The sequence below is a fragment of the Lynx rufus genome, unplaced genomic scaffold (genome assembly GCF_022079265.1).
Source record: "Lynx rufus isolate CCGP_SWC_20201006 ecotype Redwood Valley unplaced genomic scaffold, mLynRuf1.p SCAF_11, whole genome shotgun sequence".
NCBI lineage: Eukaryota > Metazoa > Chordata > Mammalia > Carnivora > Felidae > Lynx > Lynx rufus.
The window spans coordinates 64,060,231-64,077,762 of record NW_025814825.1 but is presented as its reverse complement, the minus strand read 5'-3'; the positions used below and the strand labels follow the sequence as shown (position 1 = coordinate 64,077,762).

The 17,532-nt window shown below is 48.4% G+C and overlaps 1 protein-coding gene across 2 annotated transcripts in view; it reads right to left on the bottom strand.

Moving 5' to 3' along the window:
* Nucleotides 1–17,532, bottom strand: part of DOCK1 (dedicator of cytokinesis 1) — a 525,941-nt gene that overhangs the window by 44,288 nt on the left and 464,121 nt on the right. For both annotated transcript variants that reach the window (XM_047073604.1, XM_047073605.1), the window contains exons 37-38: nucleotides 16,577–16,667; nucleotides 12,000–12,119 (exon numbers count right to left, since the gene is read on the bottom strand). In XM_047073604.1, the coding sequence (XP_046929560.1) occupies nucleotides 12,000–12,119; nucleotides 16,577–16,667 (211 nt within the window). The remainder of the gene's footprint in view (nucleotides 1–11,999; nucleotides 12,120–16,576; nucleotides 16,668–17,532) is intronic.

Genomic DNA, 17,532 nt, shown 5'->3' with positions numbered 1-17,532 from the left:
TTTCTATAAATACACATTCCTTCCTCTTCCCCCAGTGTCTTAAAGGATTCTGCATTAGGGAGATTTAGATCTACTTTTAATTGGATAGGGCTCTAAGGAGTGTGGGCAATTCATATTTCTGATGAGAACACCTTGGAAGATATTTCAGTACCAGAGAGAAGACAGATTCAATGCGATCGAGATTTAGATTACCTCTGTGAAAGATTGGCTTTAACTCGTGGGTTTGAACTTCTGCCTTAGCTCCTGCACTAGGCTATGAAGTTTCCCACAGCCCTGAATGAGAAAGCATCAGATCCACACACACCTTTGTTTTCTGATTTGAAATCCTTAGTCCACTTTATTGCATCCTTGAAATCGCTAGTTACTTGCCGCTCGGAGAACACTCTTTCCTCTGTCCCTTTTCTTCAGATGGTCTTAGCTACACTCTCTTGAGATGATAACCTTTTCTCTACCATTCTGAACCTCCCAGTAACCAGGAAGTACCATTTCTTCAAGTTTCATGGATACAAACTTTTTCTTTTTTTTTTCTTTTCCTTCTGGTGAAACTCCTTCCTTCGCTCCATGACAACAGTGGCTGTGGAGAACAGATCAGCTATTGATTTCCTATGGAGAACCGCACAGTTGACCCACAGGACGACAAGACTGGCCTCACTGGGCACGGGAGCCATGGTGGATGACAGGGTAGACGCCAGCCAGGATGACTGTCCCTTACTATTAATTCAGGCTGTCGATGACTCACCAGCACAGCGTGGACAACTCTGGTTGAATCCACTTAGTAGCTGTAAGTGACTCACTGGTGAAGATGTTTTATGGGATGCTTGAGTCTCAGTTATTCTTCCAAAATTCAGCTGTTTTTCCAGGCAATTGTTGGGGGAAGAGTCATATTCAACTGCATCTGAATTTCCAGTGTCCCACATAGGTCATGGACGTTTGAATGGTTGAGGATATGCAATGGTAGGGAAGAATCCAGAACACTGGTCGAGATCCCTCTGCACGGAGACGAGTGAGGTCTAGCTTTAGGTCTTGTCCAGTAAGCGAGGCCAGGCGCCTGCGAGTGACAGTCTCCTTCTAGTCCCTCCAGGATGAAGGGTGGGAGTCCCCAGGGAAGATGCGTGTCATGAGAAGGGCCATGGCGACTCGAGGTCTGTGGCTCAACTGAAAGAATAGAGACCCTTGTAGACACCCACCCTCTCTCCAGACCTCTTCTCTTTCTTGAGCCAAGCTCCATCCCTGGTCCTCCTGGTGTTTTCAACCTGCGTCAGCTAGATCAAAGGATCCACATTTTTGCAAAGACATTTCTCAGAGAGAGCGAGCGAGTCAGACCCCCCTCTCGCAGCCCAGCAGGTGCACTGTCTCTGTGGTCTGCGGCACAGGGCCGCCCAATCTGGCAGGAACAATGCCGTCTTCTCCTTGCACGGGCAGGCACAAGGCGGAGTTGGCATCTAGAAAGCCGGTCAGATGGGGCAGGAAGCCAGTGGGAACTGGGACTTAGGGAGGGCATAGGAAGCCTTTATGAAAAGGTTCATAAAGGATTTATCAACAATAAGCCCTCCCCTCTGGTGCGGTCAAGTACTCAAGGAATCACTGCCCATCTAAGTCACGTTCACTAATATGGCTTGTTTCTCCCCACAGAAACTCTTTGCCTGTCAAAACAGAAAACTATTTGCTCAGCTTTTAATGCCCTGGAAGGAAACATATAAAACGCAGAGGTTTTGCATTTTTTCTTCAGGCCAGGACATCTGTAGTTCTGCGAGACTCTGAAAAGCCTAAATCAGGCTGCAGGGAAGGGATCGTGCTCCTTGATTCTGTAGGTAATGATTGGGCATCTACAACGGGAGCAGAGAGAACAGAGGGAGAGGAACAAAAGTGAGTACAGATAGCTCTTCGAGGAATTGTGTAGACAGGAGGAGACTGACAGGCAGTCCGAACAAGAGAACTTCTTTTAAACACGGGGGAAATAGGGTGTGGCTGTAGATGGAGGTGTATTAGTCAATAGCGAGCAAGGCGCTGACACGACACGGGCGGGACAGACGGGCTGGCCTGGCGTCCTGGGATGGGCAGGGAGGTCCGGGACACAGGGTAGGAATGTGGAGAGTCTACCCCTCGGAGGAGGGAAGCAGAATCTATGGGCGCAGACACAGACCAGTGGATGAGGGTAGGCCAGGGATGTGTGGAGGTCAAAGGGGCATCACACTGCTCCGGTAACCGCTAGCTGGAAAGTCAACTCCTTTGAAAAAGAACTGATGCGTGACGGGAACCTCATCACTCAGAACCACTTTAACTGCCTTGCGGGAAATAGAACCTCCCTGGACTTAGCAGAGGTGTCTCTTCCAATGTTCCAGCCACGTGAGGATGCTGATCCTCGCCCTGTCCCCAGGCGTCTCAGCTGTGCTGGGTGCCCCGGCTCCGCCTGGCATTTGCTCTTCTGACCCTGACCCATTTAGTGGAGGCAGCGTGGGATCAGCTGACTTCACGTTTCCGGAAGTGCCACCACCCTTTCCTGATCCCTGGGGCCGGTGACCTTGCCCCAGGCCTCCAGTTCACAGGCCACCTCCCAGTGGGTCTCCGTCCCCTCTGCCCCCAACCAAGTAGCCAGAATTACCCTCTGAAAAGAGGAAAACGAATCACTGTTGCCTCTTTGCGTGAAATCTCTCTGGCTCCTTGTGCTTCATGGAATAAATCAAATCTTCAGGGGACGTGCAAGGCCACGGGTAAACTGGATCTCCAGTTCTCTACATCCGTGTGTCTCAGGATCCCTCACCCCCCACCCCGCAGACATACTTCTTGACTTCCTCAGGAAAGCGAGATGGCCTCAGGAGCCGTGGCCTTGGCCCTTACCTGTGCTGCTCCCATTCTTTGCAATTCCTGCCCTTCCCAGCCATTGCCAGGCAAACTTTATCTTATTCTTCAGGAGCCAGTTGAAATGCCACCTCCTCCATGAAGCCTGCCCACTCTCCCTAGAAGTAATCACTACCATACCTGTTAGACAGGTAGACCCAGCATCCACCAAAGTGTCAGACCAGAGGAAGGTTTTGTGATTTGCCTGTTTGCACATGACCCCCGGGGCTCGACGGGGATGCCTGGAGGCTGGCCTCTAATTCAGGGGCGCCCCTGGCACCAGTAAGGCCTGGCAGTGGGAGTACTTGTTAGGGGTCCTGCAGAGAGTGGGGAGTAGTGTTGTTATGGACTCTAAACATTGAATTTGTCATGCCTTGATAAAACATGATTTTTTTTTTTTATATAGGAGCAAATCATTATTAACATGATCTCTTTGAACATGTTAGCAGGTCAAATCTTTTCTAACCGAATAGATTCTGGCAAACTTCAGGATTTTCAAAACTGTGGAAAAGCTGAGCGTAATCCAGGAGGAGGGCGTCGTTACGTGCCCGTCCTCGCAACTCCTCTTAATAACCCCTGTGCTTTAAAAGGGAAACTAAGAGGATGAAAACATGTCACCCCACATCCTCAGAGAAGAAATCCAGCCACTTCACCGAATGCAGAAACTGACTCCCCAAATCCTTATTTTTAGTTCACAGGAAGACGCAAGATGCCTCATTTTTGACTTGGGCGCAAGGCAAAGTGCGAACTTTGTCAAGGCGAGGTTATTTTAAGGGAAAAGGAAGCCAGGCTCCGGGTGGAAACAGTCACAGAGCTTCACGCAGCACATGGGCTCGCAGTCACGATCCCCATTGATCGGGACTGCCAGGCGGCCTCTTGGTTTCGGAGGTGGCTGAACGCTGGTTAATGTGGACTCTCTCGCTCGCTCGCTCCGACTACATTTTCTTGATAGCAGGGCTTCTATTTTTGACTCATCCTCCATAGAGAAGCCTGGTAATTTTCAGTGAAGTACTTGGATTAAGGGCTTTATTGAAAATTACTAGGCCTCAAGCAAACACAATAAGACAGACAATACAGAGCATGTTCAGGAAAGAACGCCCGTCTGCAGGGATAAAGCCCGACAGAAGGCTTTCAGGGGGACGCTCAAACGGGTGGTAAAAACAGAATGGAAAAGGAGCTAGGAGTGGTTATTAGCCTGGGAAGGAAGAACCGTCAAAGAATGAACAGGGAAACAGATGGAAATGACGTTTTATGGAGAGAAAGAAAAAGATGAAAAGTCCAAGAGCCTGGCTGAAAGACGTTCAAAAACTTTTGAGGACGATAGAAAAGCAAAAATAGAATGACTTCGTGTGGAAGAAATAGAGAAAGATAACCGTACAGAATTCAAAAGCCGAAGTGTCCAATATAAAGCAGCAGAAAATCCATTCAGCACTGCAGCTTTTGGAGCACAAAGACAGAGAAACTTTTAATACGCTCTGACCCCAGTCCCTTGTCCTCCGCCGTCCCTGCGGCCTCGGGGACGCTTCCCACGGGCGGCCGCTCCTTTACTGCCTGCCAAGGTCTACCTCGGATTCTGTAAGTCCCTATGTCCCTTAGGAAGCCGGATACATTTACAACAGTGCAAATGAGCTCTAGAACGTGTAAAGTTTCCACATATTAAGGATATAAAGAAGATTTCCTTACGGACACAGGGACACAGCCACACGGTGACAGCCTGTATTGATGGAGCTTTAACTGAGTCATACTTTTGCCAGACTGAGGTCCTGTTTAGCACCCATTTTAGAATCTTGTGATCCCCAGCCTTCAAATTCAACTATGGCGTGAAGTCCCCCTGCCTGAATATATATTTTTAAACCAAAACTGCATTTTCTCCCCCTTAAAAGGAATTAAATGTAAAATCAAACCAAATTCTTGTGACTTAAATGCTGCGGGAGCGTGAGCAGCAAAGCACATGCAGTTTGGGGTGCAACCCGGGTCAGCTGTTAAATCCGAGCCTGTGGCCCAAACCAGGTGCCCTCCCAGTGTGGTTGTCCTGCTCGCTCCCTGGATGAGCCGCGGCAATCGTCCTGACCGAGGACTGTCATTTCTAAAAGACGCACAGAGTCCAGGAAGGAAAAGCCGGTCCAGGTGTTGGAAGACTGTCTTTGTCTGATCTATAGCCTCTGCAGCGAACGCGGTACTGAAACAGGGTTAGCGCCAGGCTCGGGAAAGGAGCCGGTGGAAAACACCCCTCCCCTGAAACCCACGCACTGCAGAAACGATGCCACAGATCTGCCCCTTGAGACCTGTAAGGGGCTCAGAGTCTGGGTCAGGAACCAAGACCCCACAGAGGAGACAAACGTGCCCAACGGAAGGTACTTTGTGGAACGTCTCAGTGACGGTGGCCTTTTGCTCAAGCGCTGGCCAGAAGGCTCTCCGTTCCAGAAAAGATGAATCAAAATATGGCAGGGGTGACAGTGGGGGAGGGGGAGGCGGTGCAGGGGTAGGGGCAGGGGTGTGTGGGGACTCCCTGCACTTTGCATTCGTTTTTGTTGTGAATCTGAAGCTGCTCTAAAAAATAAAGTTTACTAAAAAAATTTTTTGCCTGAGTGTTCAGTCTGTTTCACCAGTCTCCCTTGGAGGCACACGAGCGTCAGACACAGCCTGCCCGGCCCGGCCCCCAAGTAGCTTGAGCCGAAGCAGGGCCTGGTGACTGCCGTGGTCCCTGGACCAGCTGCCTTGTCATTACTGGAAGCTGTTTAGAAACACAGAGCCTCAGGCCCCACCCAAGACCTACTGAATCAGAATCTGCATTTTAACAAGACCCCCAGTTTTCTTAGGGGGGCCTGAGAAGCATGAAACACTCAAAGTAGGGAGATACAGGATACATACAAATAGTTCCAAGGCCAGGGCAGAGAGTGCCAGGGGAGGGGTGGGGAGGCACCTTCCTGGATGGCTGGGGTGGGGAGGCTCCAAGGTGAAGAGAACAATAGGGGCGGGGGTGCCCTTCCACACCCAGGGGAGACCGTGGGAAGTCCAGATGGTTGGGAATCCAAGAGCATGTTCTAAAAAATAAGGCAGGATATTGTGGGTAGAGGGAAGAGTGCTACAAGGGTGGGGGGCTCCTGCCAGCGAAAAGCCTGGATCTGCCTGTGGAGGGTGTGGTGGGGGCCCCAGAGGTTTGGGCACCTTTGAAGTGATTCAAGCAATGACACTATGGCCACTTTGTTAGAAAGTAGAGTGGTGACTGAGGGAGGGAGCAGAGTCACAGGGATGGGTGTGGGGGGCCCCCGGAAGAGGCTGAGTGACCCAGCCAGGACCAGAAGCCCCGGAAGGTGGAGCTTATGAGGAAGGGACCACTCAATGGACTGGCTCGAGCAGCGGCCCTTCTACCCAAGGACCTGACTTGTTCAGCAGTGCCTCAGGGAGGATCCCGGCCAAGCCAGTGCAGACGTGAGAGCTAGTTTGTCAGGGGCTCTGATTCCTGAAGGCACTTAGATATACAAACCACAGTGAGAAAACCTGATTCATCCTTAAGGGCTTGGGAAGCCATAATGAGATTATGATGGATTTTGATCAAAGCACAAAAGAAAACAACATACCTGAGGGGCATGAGTCTAAATTTTAATAATAAAGTAAGATAAAATAAAGTAAAATAAATAAAGTAAGAAAATAAAAACTGCATCTTGCTCCAACAAAGCTATATGTTGCTTTTCTTGATTTAGATTTATTCCTACCTTCTTTGTTCCTATCTCTTTCCTAATCCTCTCGAACATTTGCCTTGTGTGTATTTCCTTCAGAGAATCCTGTGCCATAAAGGAGCCCCTAACTCACTTATCCCTCCAAATTCCCTAATGTAAATAACTACCATACTCTTTTTTAAAATGTATTTATTTTTGAGAGAGAAAGCGTGAGTGGGGAAGTGGCAGAGAGGAAGAGGGAGGGAGAGAGAGAATCCCACGCAGGCTGACAGTGTGGAGCCCAATGCAGGGCTTGAACTCACGAACCACGAGATCATGACCTGAGCCAAAGCTGGATGCTTAGCTGACTGAGCCAGCCAGGCGCCCTATAAACTAAACATCCTCTTGAGAGTTTTTTTTTTTCCAAATTTTAGAAATGACACTGGGTCACAAGAAAAAAAAAAATCTAATTTTGAGGCTTGTTATCATGTTTCCCCTTGTCATTCCGACATAAATTCTATTATTTCCTGGCTTTGGTCCCCATGTTCTAATTCTTTTAGATATAGTTTAGTTTTCCAAATATGCACTCAGCGCAAGGAATATATGCCAACAGGCACATAAGCAATACTGGCTGCCTGTGATGGCCCCAAAGGATGTGAGAGTAAAGCTTCCATTCACACCAGCAGATGGATGGATGTGCCTGTGGACCATGCGTTTGTTTGTTTGTTTGTTTAATGTTTTATTTATTTTCGAGACAGAGAGAGACAGAGCGTGAGCAGGGGAGGGGCAGAGAGAGAGAGCGAGACACAGAATCCGAAGCAGGCTCCGGGCTCCGAGCCGTCAGCATGGAGCCCGACGCGGGGCTCGAACTCACAAATCGCGAGATCGTGACCTGAGCCGAAGTCGGACGCTCAACCGACTGAGCCACCCAGGCTAGTCACCCCTGGACAATGGTCTTAATGCTCAGGGAGGACAAAGTCTTTGGCTCTGATCAGCACTGTCCAGTAGAAATATAATGCAACGTAATTTTAAATTACTAGTAGCCACCTTTTTAGAAACTGGGATTACTTTTACTAATATTTAATATATCTGCAATATTATCATTTCGGCATGTAATCAATAACAAAAACTTAAGTGAGACAGGTGACATTTGTATCAGTTGCTCTGGCTGCCATAACCAAGTACCACGGGCTGGGTACCCTAAACTCATTTATTCCCGCGGAGGCTGGCAGTCGACGATCTGGTCACTGGCTGGCTGGTTTGTTTTGAGGCCTCTCTGCGTGGCTCGTAGATGGCCCTCTTCTCACTATGTCCTCATACGGCCCCTACTGTGGGGGTCCTGATCTCTTCTCACAAGTGCACTAGTCCTCATGTTACCTCGTTTTACCTTAATCACCTCTTTAAAGGACTTAGGTCCAAACACGGTCACATCTGGAGGTACTAGACATTAGGACTTGAAATTCTGAATTTCTGGCAGAAGCAATCCAGCCCACAACGACAGTCTTTCACGAAGTCTGACAAACCCAGCGTGTGCCTTATGCTGACAGCACGTCTCAGCTCGGACTGGCCGCATTTCAAATGCCAGTGGCCGCACGTCCCTCGTGACTCCAGGACTGGGTCACTCAGGTTATAGTCCCGTCTGCTGCCTGAGCGCTGGCTCCCCTCGTGCCCCTGCCCAGGAGCCCCCCTGCATTGCCTGAGACCCTCGTCAAGCTGCCACTGGCCCCGATACTTGCCACCCATCACCCAAGAGCCGCTGTGAGATATTTTCTCTCCAAGACGACTGGAATCTGGGAATGCAGATGGAAATGTGTACATTTAGGCCCCCCAAAATCAAGTTTGGCGAACCGTTTCAATGACCGCAGCCCCAATCTTACTCCAGTATATTCAGAAAAGGCCCAGAGGATGTTTCTTCTCAAATACTGCAAATACCCACACGTGGCAGGGAGGCCGGGTCTCCGTCTTATTTCCTAAAGGAAAGCGATCCTAAATCTGGCACAAAGTGCCCAACTCTGCCGTCTTCTGCTGTGACCTCCCACCTCCCTCCCTGGCAGCCTGGGCAGATTTCTGGGGTCCCTACCACGGGAACAGGAGCCCATTTTCTCACGCTGCCCACACCATTCCCAACCCCCGCCCTAACCGAAGGAGGAAACTCAACTACGGAGAAACAGGGATCAGGTCCCAACACCAAGTTCTGTGAGATATCTCTGTCCTCCCGTGTCCCGTTGTGAGGCGCTGTACTATGTAGGGATCTGTGAATATTATCTTCTTGTGAACATACACAGGTCATTTCCACGTGTGTTCAGAGTCCTCCATTCGAACCCCGACTCACTCGTCTACTTAGAAACCCTCGTAGACGTGGGTACCGCACGTCGGTCTTCCCTTCCAGACACCTCTGTCCACGGAGGTCCGCTGCGGCCCTGGGATCTGCTTCAGCCAATGACACGGGCGGAAACACGGGGGTCATTTCTGGAAAGTGCGTGTAAGGGCTGGGCTGGTGACTCACTGTCCCTTCCTGGCCGCGTTCCTTTGTGGTGGGCCTCGGCCCACCTGCGTCCCGGGAGAGGACCAAGCTCGTGCGGCATGAGTGAAAAATAAACCCGGGTGCTGTACAGTTCCTGGGTCTTCAGGAGGCTGAACTTCCAGCATCTTCCAGCCCGTCCTGCCTGACGTGGGAGATGAATAATTACTTCCTCCTGTTATCTTTGTCCCAGGAAATGCAGTACTTGTTGATGTCAAAATGACTTTTCTAATTGCCCAGGCACTTCAGATTTCATCTCAGGAACTTTCTCCCTCACCTGTGCTCATCACGCTCACGTCAGCTACAGACGGATGGGAGGGGGACTTGGTTTTCTTTGAACGTTCTTGTGGAAAAGTTACAAACACTCAGAAATGGCTTTTCCATCCTTTTTGCCAGGACAACTCTAACCGCTGCTGTGGAGACGGCCATCCTAAACTGAGATGAGCAGGTAGACCCGTTCCGACTCCACGTTCACCAACCGGTCACTCTCCCGAAATCCTCTGTGTGTCTCCTCCAGGACACAGGGACAGGTGAGGACGGTCCTTCCGTCCCTTTCTCTTATTGCAGGTAATACTCTGTCGCTTGAGCACTTTCAAAACGAGGATTTCTTGCTCTTGGTGTTTCTGACATTTCGGGCTGGATGGTTCTCTGCCGTGGGACTGTCTGCGCGTCGCAGGACGTTCCAGAAGCATCCCTGGCCTCCATCCACTGGAGGCCAGAGGCATCCGCTCCCTGGGCCGTGCCAACCTAAAAGTATCTCCAGGGGGTCCCGGGTGAGAACTGCTGTTCCAAACCAAACACATCTTCCCCCCCTCCGTAGGAGGCTGTCTGGCGGAAATGAAAAAGACCTTGTTCTTTGATTTATTATTTATCGGAGGCCACTGTCCTGCGACAGGTGAGCCTTTCTCACTATCGGGAATCGCTCTTAAATGCTGAGTGTTCATTCTTTGTACTGATTTCTCTGTGCCCCCAACGGATGCCCACCAGGCTACGTGTCAGGCACTGTTCTGAGAATCAGGAGCGCTGTAGGAAGAAGTGCGTGTGGCCACCACACTCTGGCACCGCCAGCCTACGGAGAGATCTGCTGAGGAAACACACACGCAAGCTGCTCACTGCCAACCGTAGCCAGTGCTGTAGAGGAGACGGCACCGCGGGGGGTAGGACGAGAGGGGGGCATTCAAGCTGAGACAGGAAGAAACCAGACAAGGGCAGGAGGGGCAGAAGCCTGCTGGGCAGAGCCAGGAGGGGCCGGGGTGCGCGAGGTCCCCCAAATTTGGGCGATGTGGCCAAAATACAGGGTGTGAGGAAGGGAACGAGGGGTGACGTGGTAGGAGAAGTCTCAGGGGCCGAGGACATACCGCCACCGTGACCGCCCAGAATGGCCACGAGCAAAGGCACAGTGGCCCCAGTGGCCTCTGGCCCTCTCCGGTCCCCGGTCCTGCTCTGCCCACCCCACAGCCTAGAACACGATAAGCCAGGAAGTCATCGGGGGAAGGAATGGCTGAATCAGCCCTGTTTCTTTTAGCAGTTTGCTGAGAAATAGGGTCCCCCTGGCTAAACCAATAACATTGTAGTAATTGGCCTTAATTGTGGAAGTGTCTCATTGCTATGAAGAAATATATTCTGTGCTACTACAGGACTAGGTGTAATCCACAGAACATTTCCAAGTGGCCTCTGGGCAACCTCCATGCTATTCTGAATAGTTTGGCTTTTGCCCTGTGTCAAGGGCAGTCGGGAATGAACAAAACACACATTGTCTGTTCAAGAGGGTTTGATTGATCTTGACGGCCACAAAAAGAGGCGGCCGTCATCCTTCCCTGGTATAAAGTTCTGTTTGGGGTGGAATTGAGTCCCCTCACCCCCCCAAAAGAAGTGTTGAAGTCCTAATCTCTGGTTTCTCTGAATGTGACTTTATTTGGAAATAGGGTCTTTGGATGTGATCAGTTAAGATGACGTCATAGCGGATCAGGTGGGAAATCCAATGACTGGCGGGCTTGGAAGAGGGAAATCCGGACAAGGAGACACATACAGGTGGACCCTGGACTGATGTGGCTACAAGCCACGGGACGCCAAGAATGGCCAGCCACCCTGGGAAGTAAGAGAGAGGCATGGAACAGACCGTCCCATTAGTCACTGTCCCGCAGACAGCACGACCCTGCCAACATGCTGATATCCAGCTTCTAGGCTCCAGAACAGTGATAGAATAAATTTCTGTCATTTAAAGCCACTCAGTGGGTGGTACTTCATCACAGCAGTCCTGCAAAACTCACAAGTGCCCCCATGGATTCTCTGGTCACCTTTCTCAGAGTGGGGAAAAAAAAAGCAGGTGAACGAGATGGGTTATAAATCCTGATGAAGCCACACAAGAAGCTCCGAAATCACCTTGGTGGCAGATTTTAAAAACGTCCAAAGCTCAAGTAACTCCTTTTTTTTTTTTTTCCAATAGTTACATCTTATGTGACTCACACAAACTACACTGATAAGACCTATTACTGGCTGATTAAAATGATGGCAGGCTTCCTCCCCATAGAAGTCAATGGAATAAATAATTTTGTGGGAGCCAGTGAATCTAGAATCCGCCAAAATGGTGCACTACTGGTCTTATCACAGGATTCATTTTTCAGGGAGAGCAGAAAAATCCCAAGTGTCAAAGGAACGCGTTAGTCCTAAGTGCTCAGAAACTCCTCCAAATGGGTGTCCCAGACCTGGTTGTCTCCAGCAAGGACCAGCAAAATTCTTGTACTTTTTTAGTTCCTTACTTTCAGAGCGTGTATAGAAGGAAGACCGTGGGGTTTCTTGGTAGGATTTCTACTCGGAAGGGCCAGCCGGTGAGCCGTGCATAAAACCTTCCAACACACAACCTGTAACAAACTTCTGGTTGCACGAACATCACCTGCCATGAAATGCGTGCTGCAGGAAGATACACGTAACGAGAAAAACACAAGAAAAACTGCACTTTTTTTTTTTTTTTTTTTTTTTACCTTGCCTTTGTCGAAGTAGTGGATGATCTCCTGATAGAGCTGTTCTTTCAGCTGTCCCTGTGTTGTCGCCTGGTACCCGTCCCGCTGGGTGAGGTGGGCCGCACACACGTCCTCTGACCACTGGGGCAAAAGCAGAGCATGAGAAGTGCCAGGCGAGGGCACGCCCAGTGCCGCCCCGTGCCCTTCCTTGGTCAGAATGCACAGTGAGTCCCGCACGCCCTGCACGCACGAGGCCACGGTTCCAGGGCCACTCGGGGCTGCTGTCATCAGGCTGTTGGGGCCTGGAAATGAGGGCACAACCTCTGTGCAGAGGCCCCACGAGGAATGAAAGACAAGAGGGAGGCAAAGCCAGGCCTAGAGTCACACAGAAGAGAAACCGGCAGGTTCTGGAACGCACAGAACTGTCAGCTGGCTGAGAGTGTGTTGAAATACCTGGGATGAATTATGTGCCACGTGACTGGGGCTGTCTCAAGTGAGGCATCCCGGGGTCTTGGACTCAGTCCTGAGACACTCAACATTTTTCCTAAGCTTATTTATTTTGGGGATTGGGAGAGGGAATGAGCAGGGGAGGGGCAGAGAGAGGGGGACAGAGGATCCGAAGCAGGCTCTGTGCTGACAGAGAGAGCCCAATGCGGAGTTTGAACTCACAAACCGCGAGATCAGGACCTGAGCCGAAGTCGGAAGCTTAACCGACTGAGCCACCCAGGTGCCCCCTCCTTTAGCAAAGAAGACACAGGGATCTCACCTACCAGTCGTAAATCAAAGGAACCTGGTGGCCTATCTTTGGACCTTTGGCTCTGGGCTCGCTGCCCATCACCCAGGCACAACTCGATCAGTGGATGTGGAAGTGACAGTGGACCCACAGTATAAACAGGAGATGCACAGAGGTCTCAGCAAGCCGGGGAGATGCACCAAAGTGAAGGCAAGCTCATCTGATGTGTCAGCTCATGAACTTGGGCTCCGCAAAACAGTGGCGTTAAGTATAAGGGTTCAATAAAATTCACTATTGGGTAGGAGCTACTATGTGCAAGGCACGGGGTCAAAGACGAGTCAGAAGGTGCCCTGACCCGGAGACAGTGCTAGGACAGCTTAGAGCACAATGATCTGTAATAACACCACCAAATGTGTTCCATGAGCATTAAAGGGTAAGAGGGCTGAGTACACAATGTCGGTGGGGGTGGGGTCTGGGGATGCTCCTTGGAGAAAGTAATTAGAATGGGCTTGTTTATCAGTTGGACACAGGAGGTAGAGTTTGACCCTGTAGATAGGCCAGCAAAGATGCTGCAAAGAAAGCAATGGACCCCCAGGCCGCCTGGGCCAACATGGGGGTGGGTGTGCCCCACTGGACCCAATGCTGTTCAGGCCACATCTGGAGCAATGACACCAGCCAGGGTGACACATTTAGGGGCGGATTAATCAGAGTAATAGCTGTGATCGGGCAGAGGCCCAGCAGGACTGGCCTGCTAAAATGGGGAGCAGGGGGTTTGGGGAGCATGGTGAGGCTTCCCAAGAGGCACCTCCTGTTGAGCCCTGGGGGCTCCAACAGGGCCCAGAGCACGGGGCCAGAATGGCTCCCCTGCTCTAGAAATGTCAAGTAAGGGTGAGAAACATTTAATCAGGCTGCAAAGGTTTCACCTTGAAATTAGACTCGCCTCTACTGATCACAGTTGGCTGTTACAAAATCATTAAATTATGGCGTTCTCACTGCACAGCTAGATCTCTATTCTTCATGGGGGATAAATGTACAATTTTAGATGATGCTGAAATGTAACAACAATAAAATAAATAAGAAAGTTGATTTCAAATAACTTCCTTGGAGTTTAAAATCACTTAAAAAATATTGAAGAGGGGAATAAAAGTCCCTCTACACCTTCCATTTAAACACTGATATGATTTAACTTGATTACGGGGACTCAAGGCTAATGCTTGCATTGGTCTTGGTTTAGGCAAAATAACCAAAGATTATATTTGAGAATTTTTAGCTAACGAACAAGAATGTATCTGTCACGTTGAAGGAAAATTTTCATAACGAAACAAATAACGCCTTCATTAAGCTGATTAACCAGCTCGAGTTCGCACTGAATGCTGTATCAAAATATATTTAGAAAAAGTTATGAAATGTAACGATGCAAAAGATAGGGAGAGAAATTATAGAGCATTTTGCCATTTAACTGGAAAATTCGGAGCCCCAGTGGAAAAGATAACGCACTTGGGCCTATGGATTTGGGTTGTGAAACACACCCTCATGTGGTCTGTGCCGAGCCCATCTGCATTCAATAAATTCAATGCGTGAACAAATGATAGTTTACACACATATCTATTTTATGTTCACGTGCACACGCGAGTGCTTATGTACTATAAGAGAGTGAGGGTGAGTGAGTAGCTTGTCAACCCCATTTTAATTTTCCTGGTGAAAATAAATATCTTCATAGCTGCAAAAATGCCTTATTACTGAAATTTGGGTTGCTAACAAATGAAGGCCATTAGAATTCGCAGTGGCATGGCTGGTGTCAGGTCTGCTAACTGAAATCTCTATCTTTGTACATTACATTCCTTGGGAGCGCTTTATGTGGGGTGAAGCCAGACAGGGGTCTACTGATGAGTGTTGATGAGGCACCCAGACTGATCCTCCTCCTGTTTTCCTTGCAATGGACCCTTTTGTTTTCAGGCAAAGCTACATCTCCGCACTCCAACATCTCCACAGCAGCCAGTGTGTATTTGTAACACCAAGAGATACTAGAGATTTCAGGGTTGGGCCAAAGGCTGGAAGATTCTTGCTGGAGTTTCACTCTTAACATAGTGTTCTCCTTAATGCTTCTCAACACCCAAAAGACATTGCTTAATGCCTGTTTTAATGCGATCTTCTCTGGTTTTCTTTCTTTTAGTTTTTGGTGTTGGGGGGGGGGGGGCTGGCCTGAGTTTGAAAACAGGATTCCTTGAATGAGTGGTCTTTATGTTGGGCCACTCAACTAAATTTGAATTCTCCTAACCGTTCTTGTTGATCCAGTTTGTGATTTTTCAAATTTTTTTTATAAGGATGTAATGGAAAAGATGATCTAATGATTAGCTAAAGTATTAATACATAAAACTAGAGGTTGTATAGCATTTCCTTCACCTATCTACTTATCCATCCATCTGCCTACCGACCCACCCACCTACACATTTATCCATCTATCCATCCATCCATCCATCTACTCATCCATCCATCCATCCATCCATCCACCCATTTACCCATCCATTCACCCTTCCATCCATTCATCTATCCACCCATACTTCCATTTATTCAACCATCCATCCATCCACCCATCCATCCATCCATCCACTCATCCATCCATCCATCCACCCATCCATCCATCCACTCATCCATCCATCCATCCACCCATTTACCCATCCATTCACCCTTCCATCCATTCATCTAGCCACCCATACCTCCATTTATTCAACCATCCATCCATCCATGCATCCATCATCCATCCACCCACCCACTTACCCATCCATTCACCCTTCCATCCATCCATCTATCCACCCATACTTCCATTCATCCATCCATCCATCCATCCATCTACTCATCCATCCATCCACCCACTTACCCATCCATTCACCCTTCCGTCCATCCATCTATCCACCCATACTTCCATTTATTCATCCATCCACCCATCCATCCACCCATCCATCCATCCATCCATCCACCCATCCATCCATCCACTCATCCATCCATCCATCCACCAACTTACCCATCCATTCACCCTTCCATCCCTCTATCCACCCATACTTCCATTTATTCATCCATCCATCCATCCATCCACCCATCCATCCATCCATCCATCCACTCATCCATCCATCTACCCACTTACCCATCCATTCACCCTTCCATCCATCCATCTATCCACCCATACTTCCATCCATCCATCCATCCATCCATCCATCCATCCATCCATCCATTTATTTACTGTGGGTCTACTCAGTATAATTAACTGGGCTAGAATTGGGCATCAGGGAAGAGCATGAATACATTACTGCAAACAAACATTCAATGTCAAAAGATATCTGCAAAACAAAAGAATCATCACAGCTGAACGTTGTCATGCCAGACCCGTGCTCAGGAGCAACACTCCATGAGAATTAGGCAGGAGGTGTAACGTCAACTGATGGACTAATAGAAGATCTCAATGTGAATGCTTTGCTCAGATAATTAGGGATATGTCTCATCCTATCCTACCCTGAGCTGTTGAAATTCCTTCTTACTGATGTTATTCTCCACTACCTCTGAGTTCTGCTGGCATGAATAAGGAACCGTAGAAGCTCTAACTTGCTGCTAGCCGACAGCCCAATGATGGCTGTTTATGATGCTCAGTGATAATTTGCTATGACATCTTGTTAAATCTGCATTCAGTAGGGCCAAGCCTACAATCAAAGCAGCTCCTAAATATGTCTTTGTTTATGTCACCACATTTAGTCAAAATCCATAAGATCTTAAATCATAGGTTTACTGAAATTTATCATGGACAAACACAATTTTAAATAATCTCAGAACATATAACAACAGAATCATAAAAGCGTGCAGTAATTTCTATTACCTTCAGAAGCTTTGCATGGAGAAGCAAGGTATAAGCTGCCTCCGTGTAGTTATCACACTCTTTATGCAGGTCACACAGCTTGTACAAATACCTGAGGTGACGAAATAGACAGATATTTCTCACATGGGAACACATCATTTGTGCTGAGGATTGCAAGAGCTGAATTCTACCTTCACCAGTGCACCATATCTACACCTTCTTTTTACAGTGCTCACAACTCACAATGCCTTGAACACTCTGGGTGCAGGAAGCACTAAGAAAAACCAACAAGAGAAATATACAATCATATATTTAAAAAAAATTTTTTTTAACGTTTATTCATTTTTGAGAGACAGAGAGAGACAGAGCATGAGCAGGGAAGGGGCAGAGAGAGAGAGACACAGAATCGGAAACAGGCTCCAGGCTCCAAGCTGTCAGCACAGAGCCCGAAGCGGGGCACGAACTCACAGACTGCGAGATCCTGACCTGAGCCGAAGTCGGACGCTCAGCCGACTGAGCCACCCAGGCACCCCCTATACAATCATATTTTTAAAAGAATTTTGAGTCCTCCCTTTTCAGGATGAAAAGGAAGCTGGCACAGGAAGGCAGAATTGTACTTAAAGGGTTTCTCATTCTTTTTAATCTGTTCCAGAGTTTTCTTCTAATATTTCAAATGAGATTACGATGTTTGATTGTGATTTCTTACATTTCTATTGAATCCAAACACACACACACACACACCCATAAAAATACAAATCCATAAAAATAAAGGGCTCTGATGATCACAGTGAATGTGATCAAAAGAATTTCTTTGCCATTAAGATATAAAGGTTGCTTTTTTAGTATAAAGTAAACTACATTTTGGATAAAAGAATCTAGTTGTTTTCCCAAAAGTTTATTAAGTTTCTACGGCATATTTTTATAAGGGAGAAAGGAAAAAATTTTTAGAAATCAAGTTAGACAATCATGCTTGATGT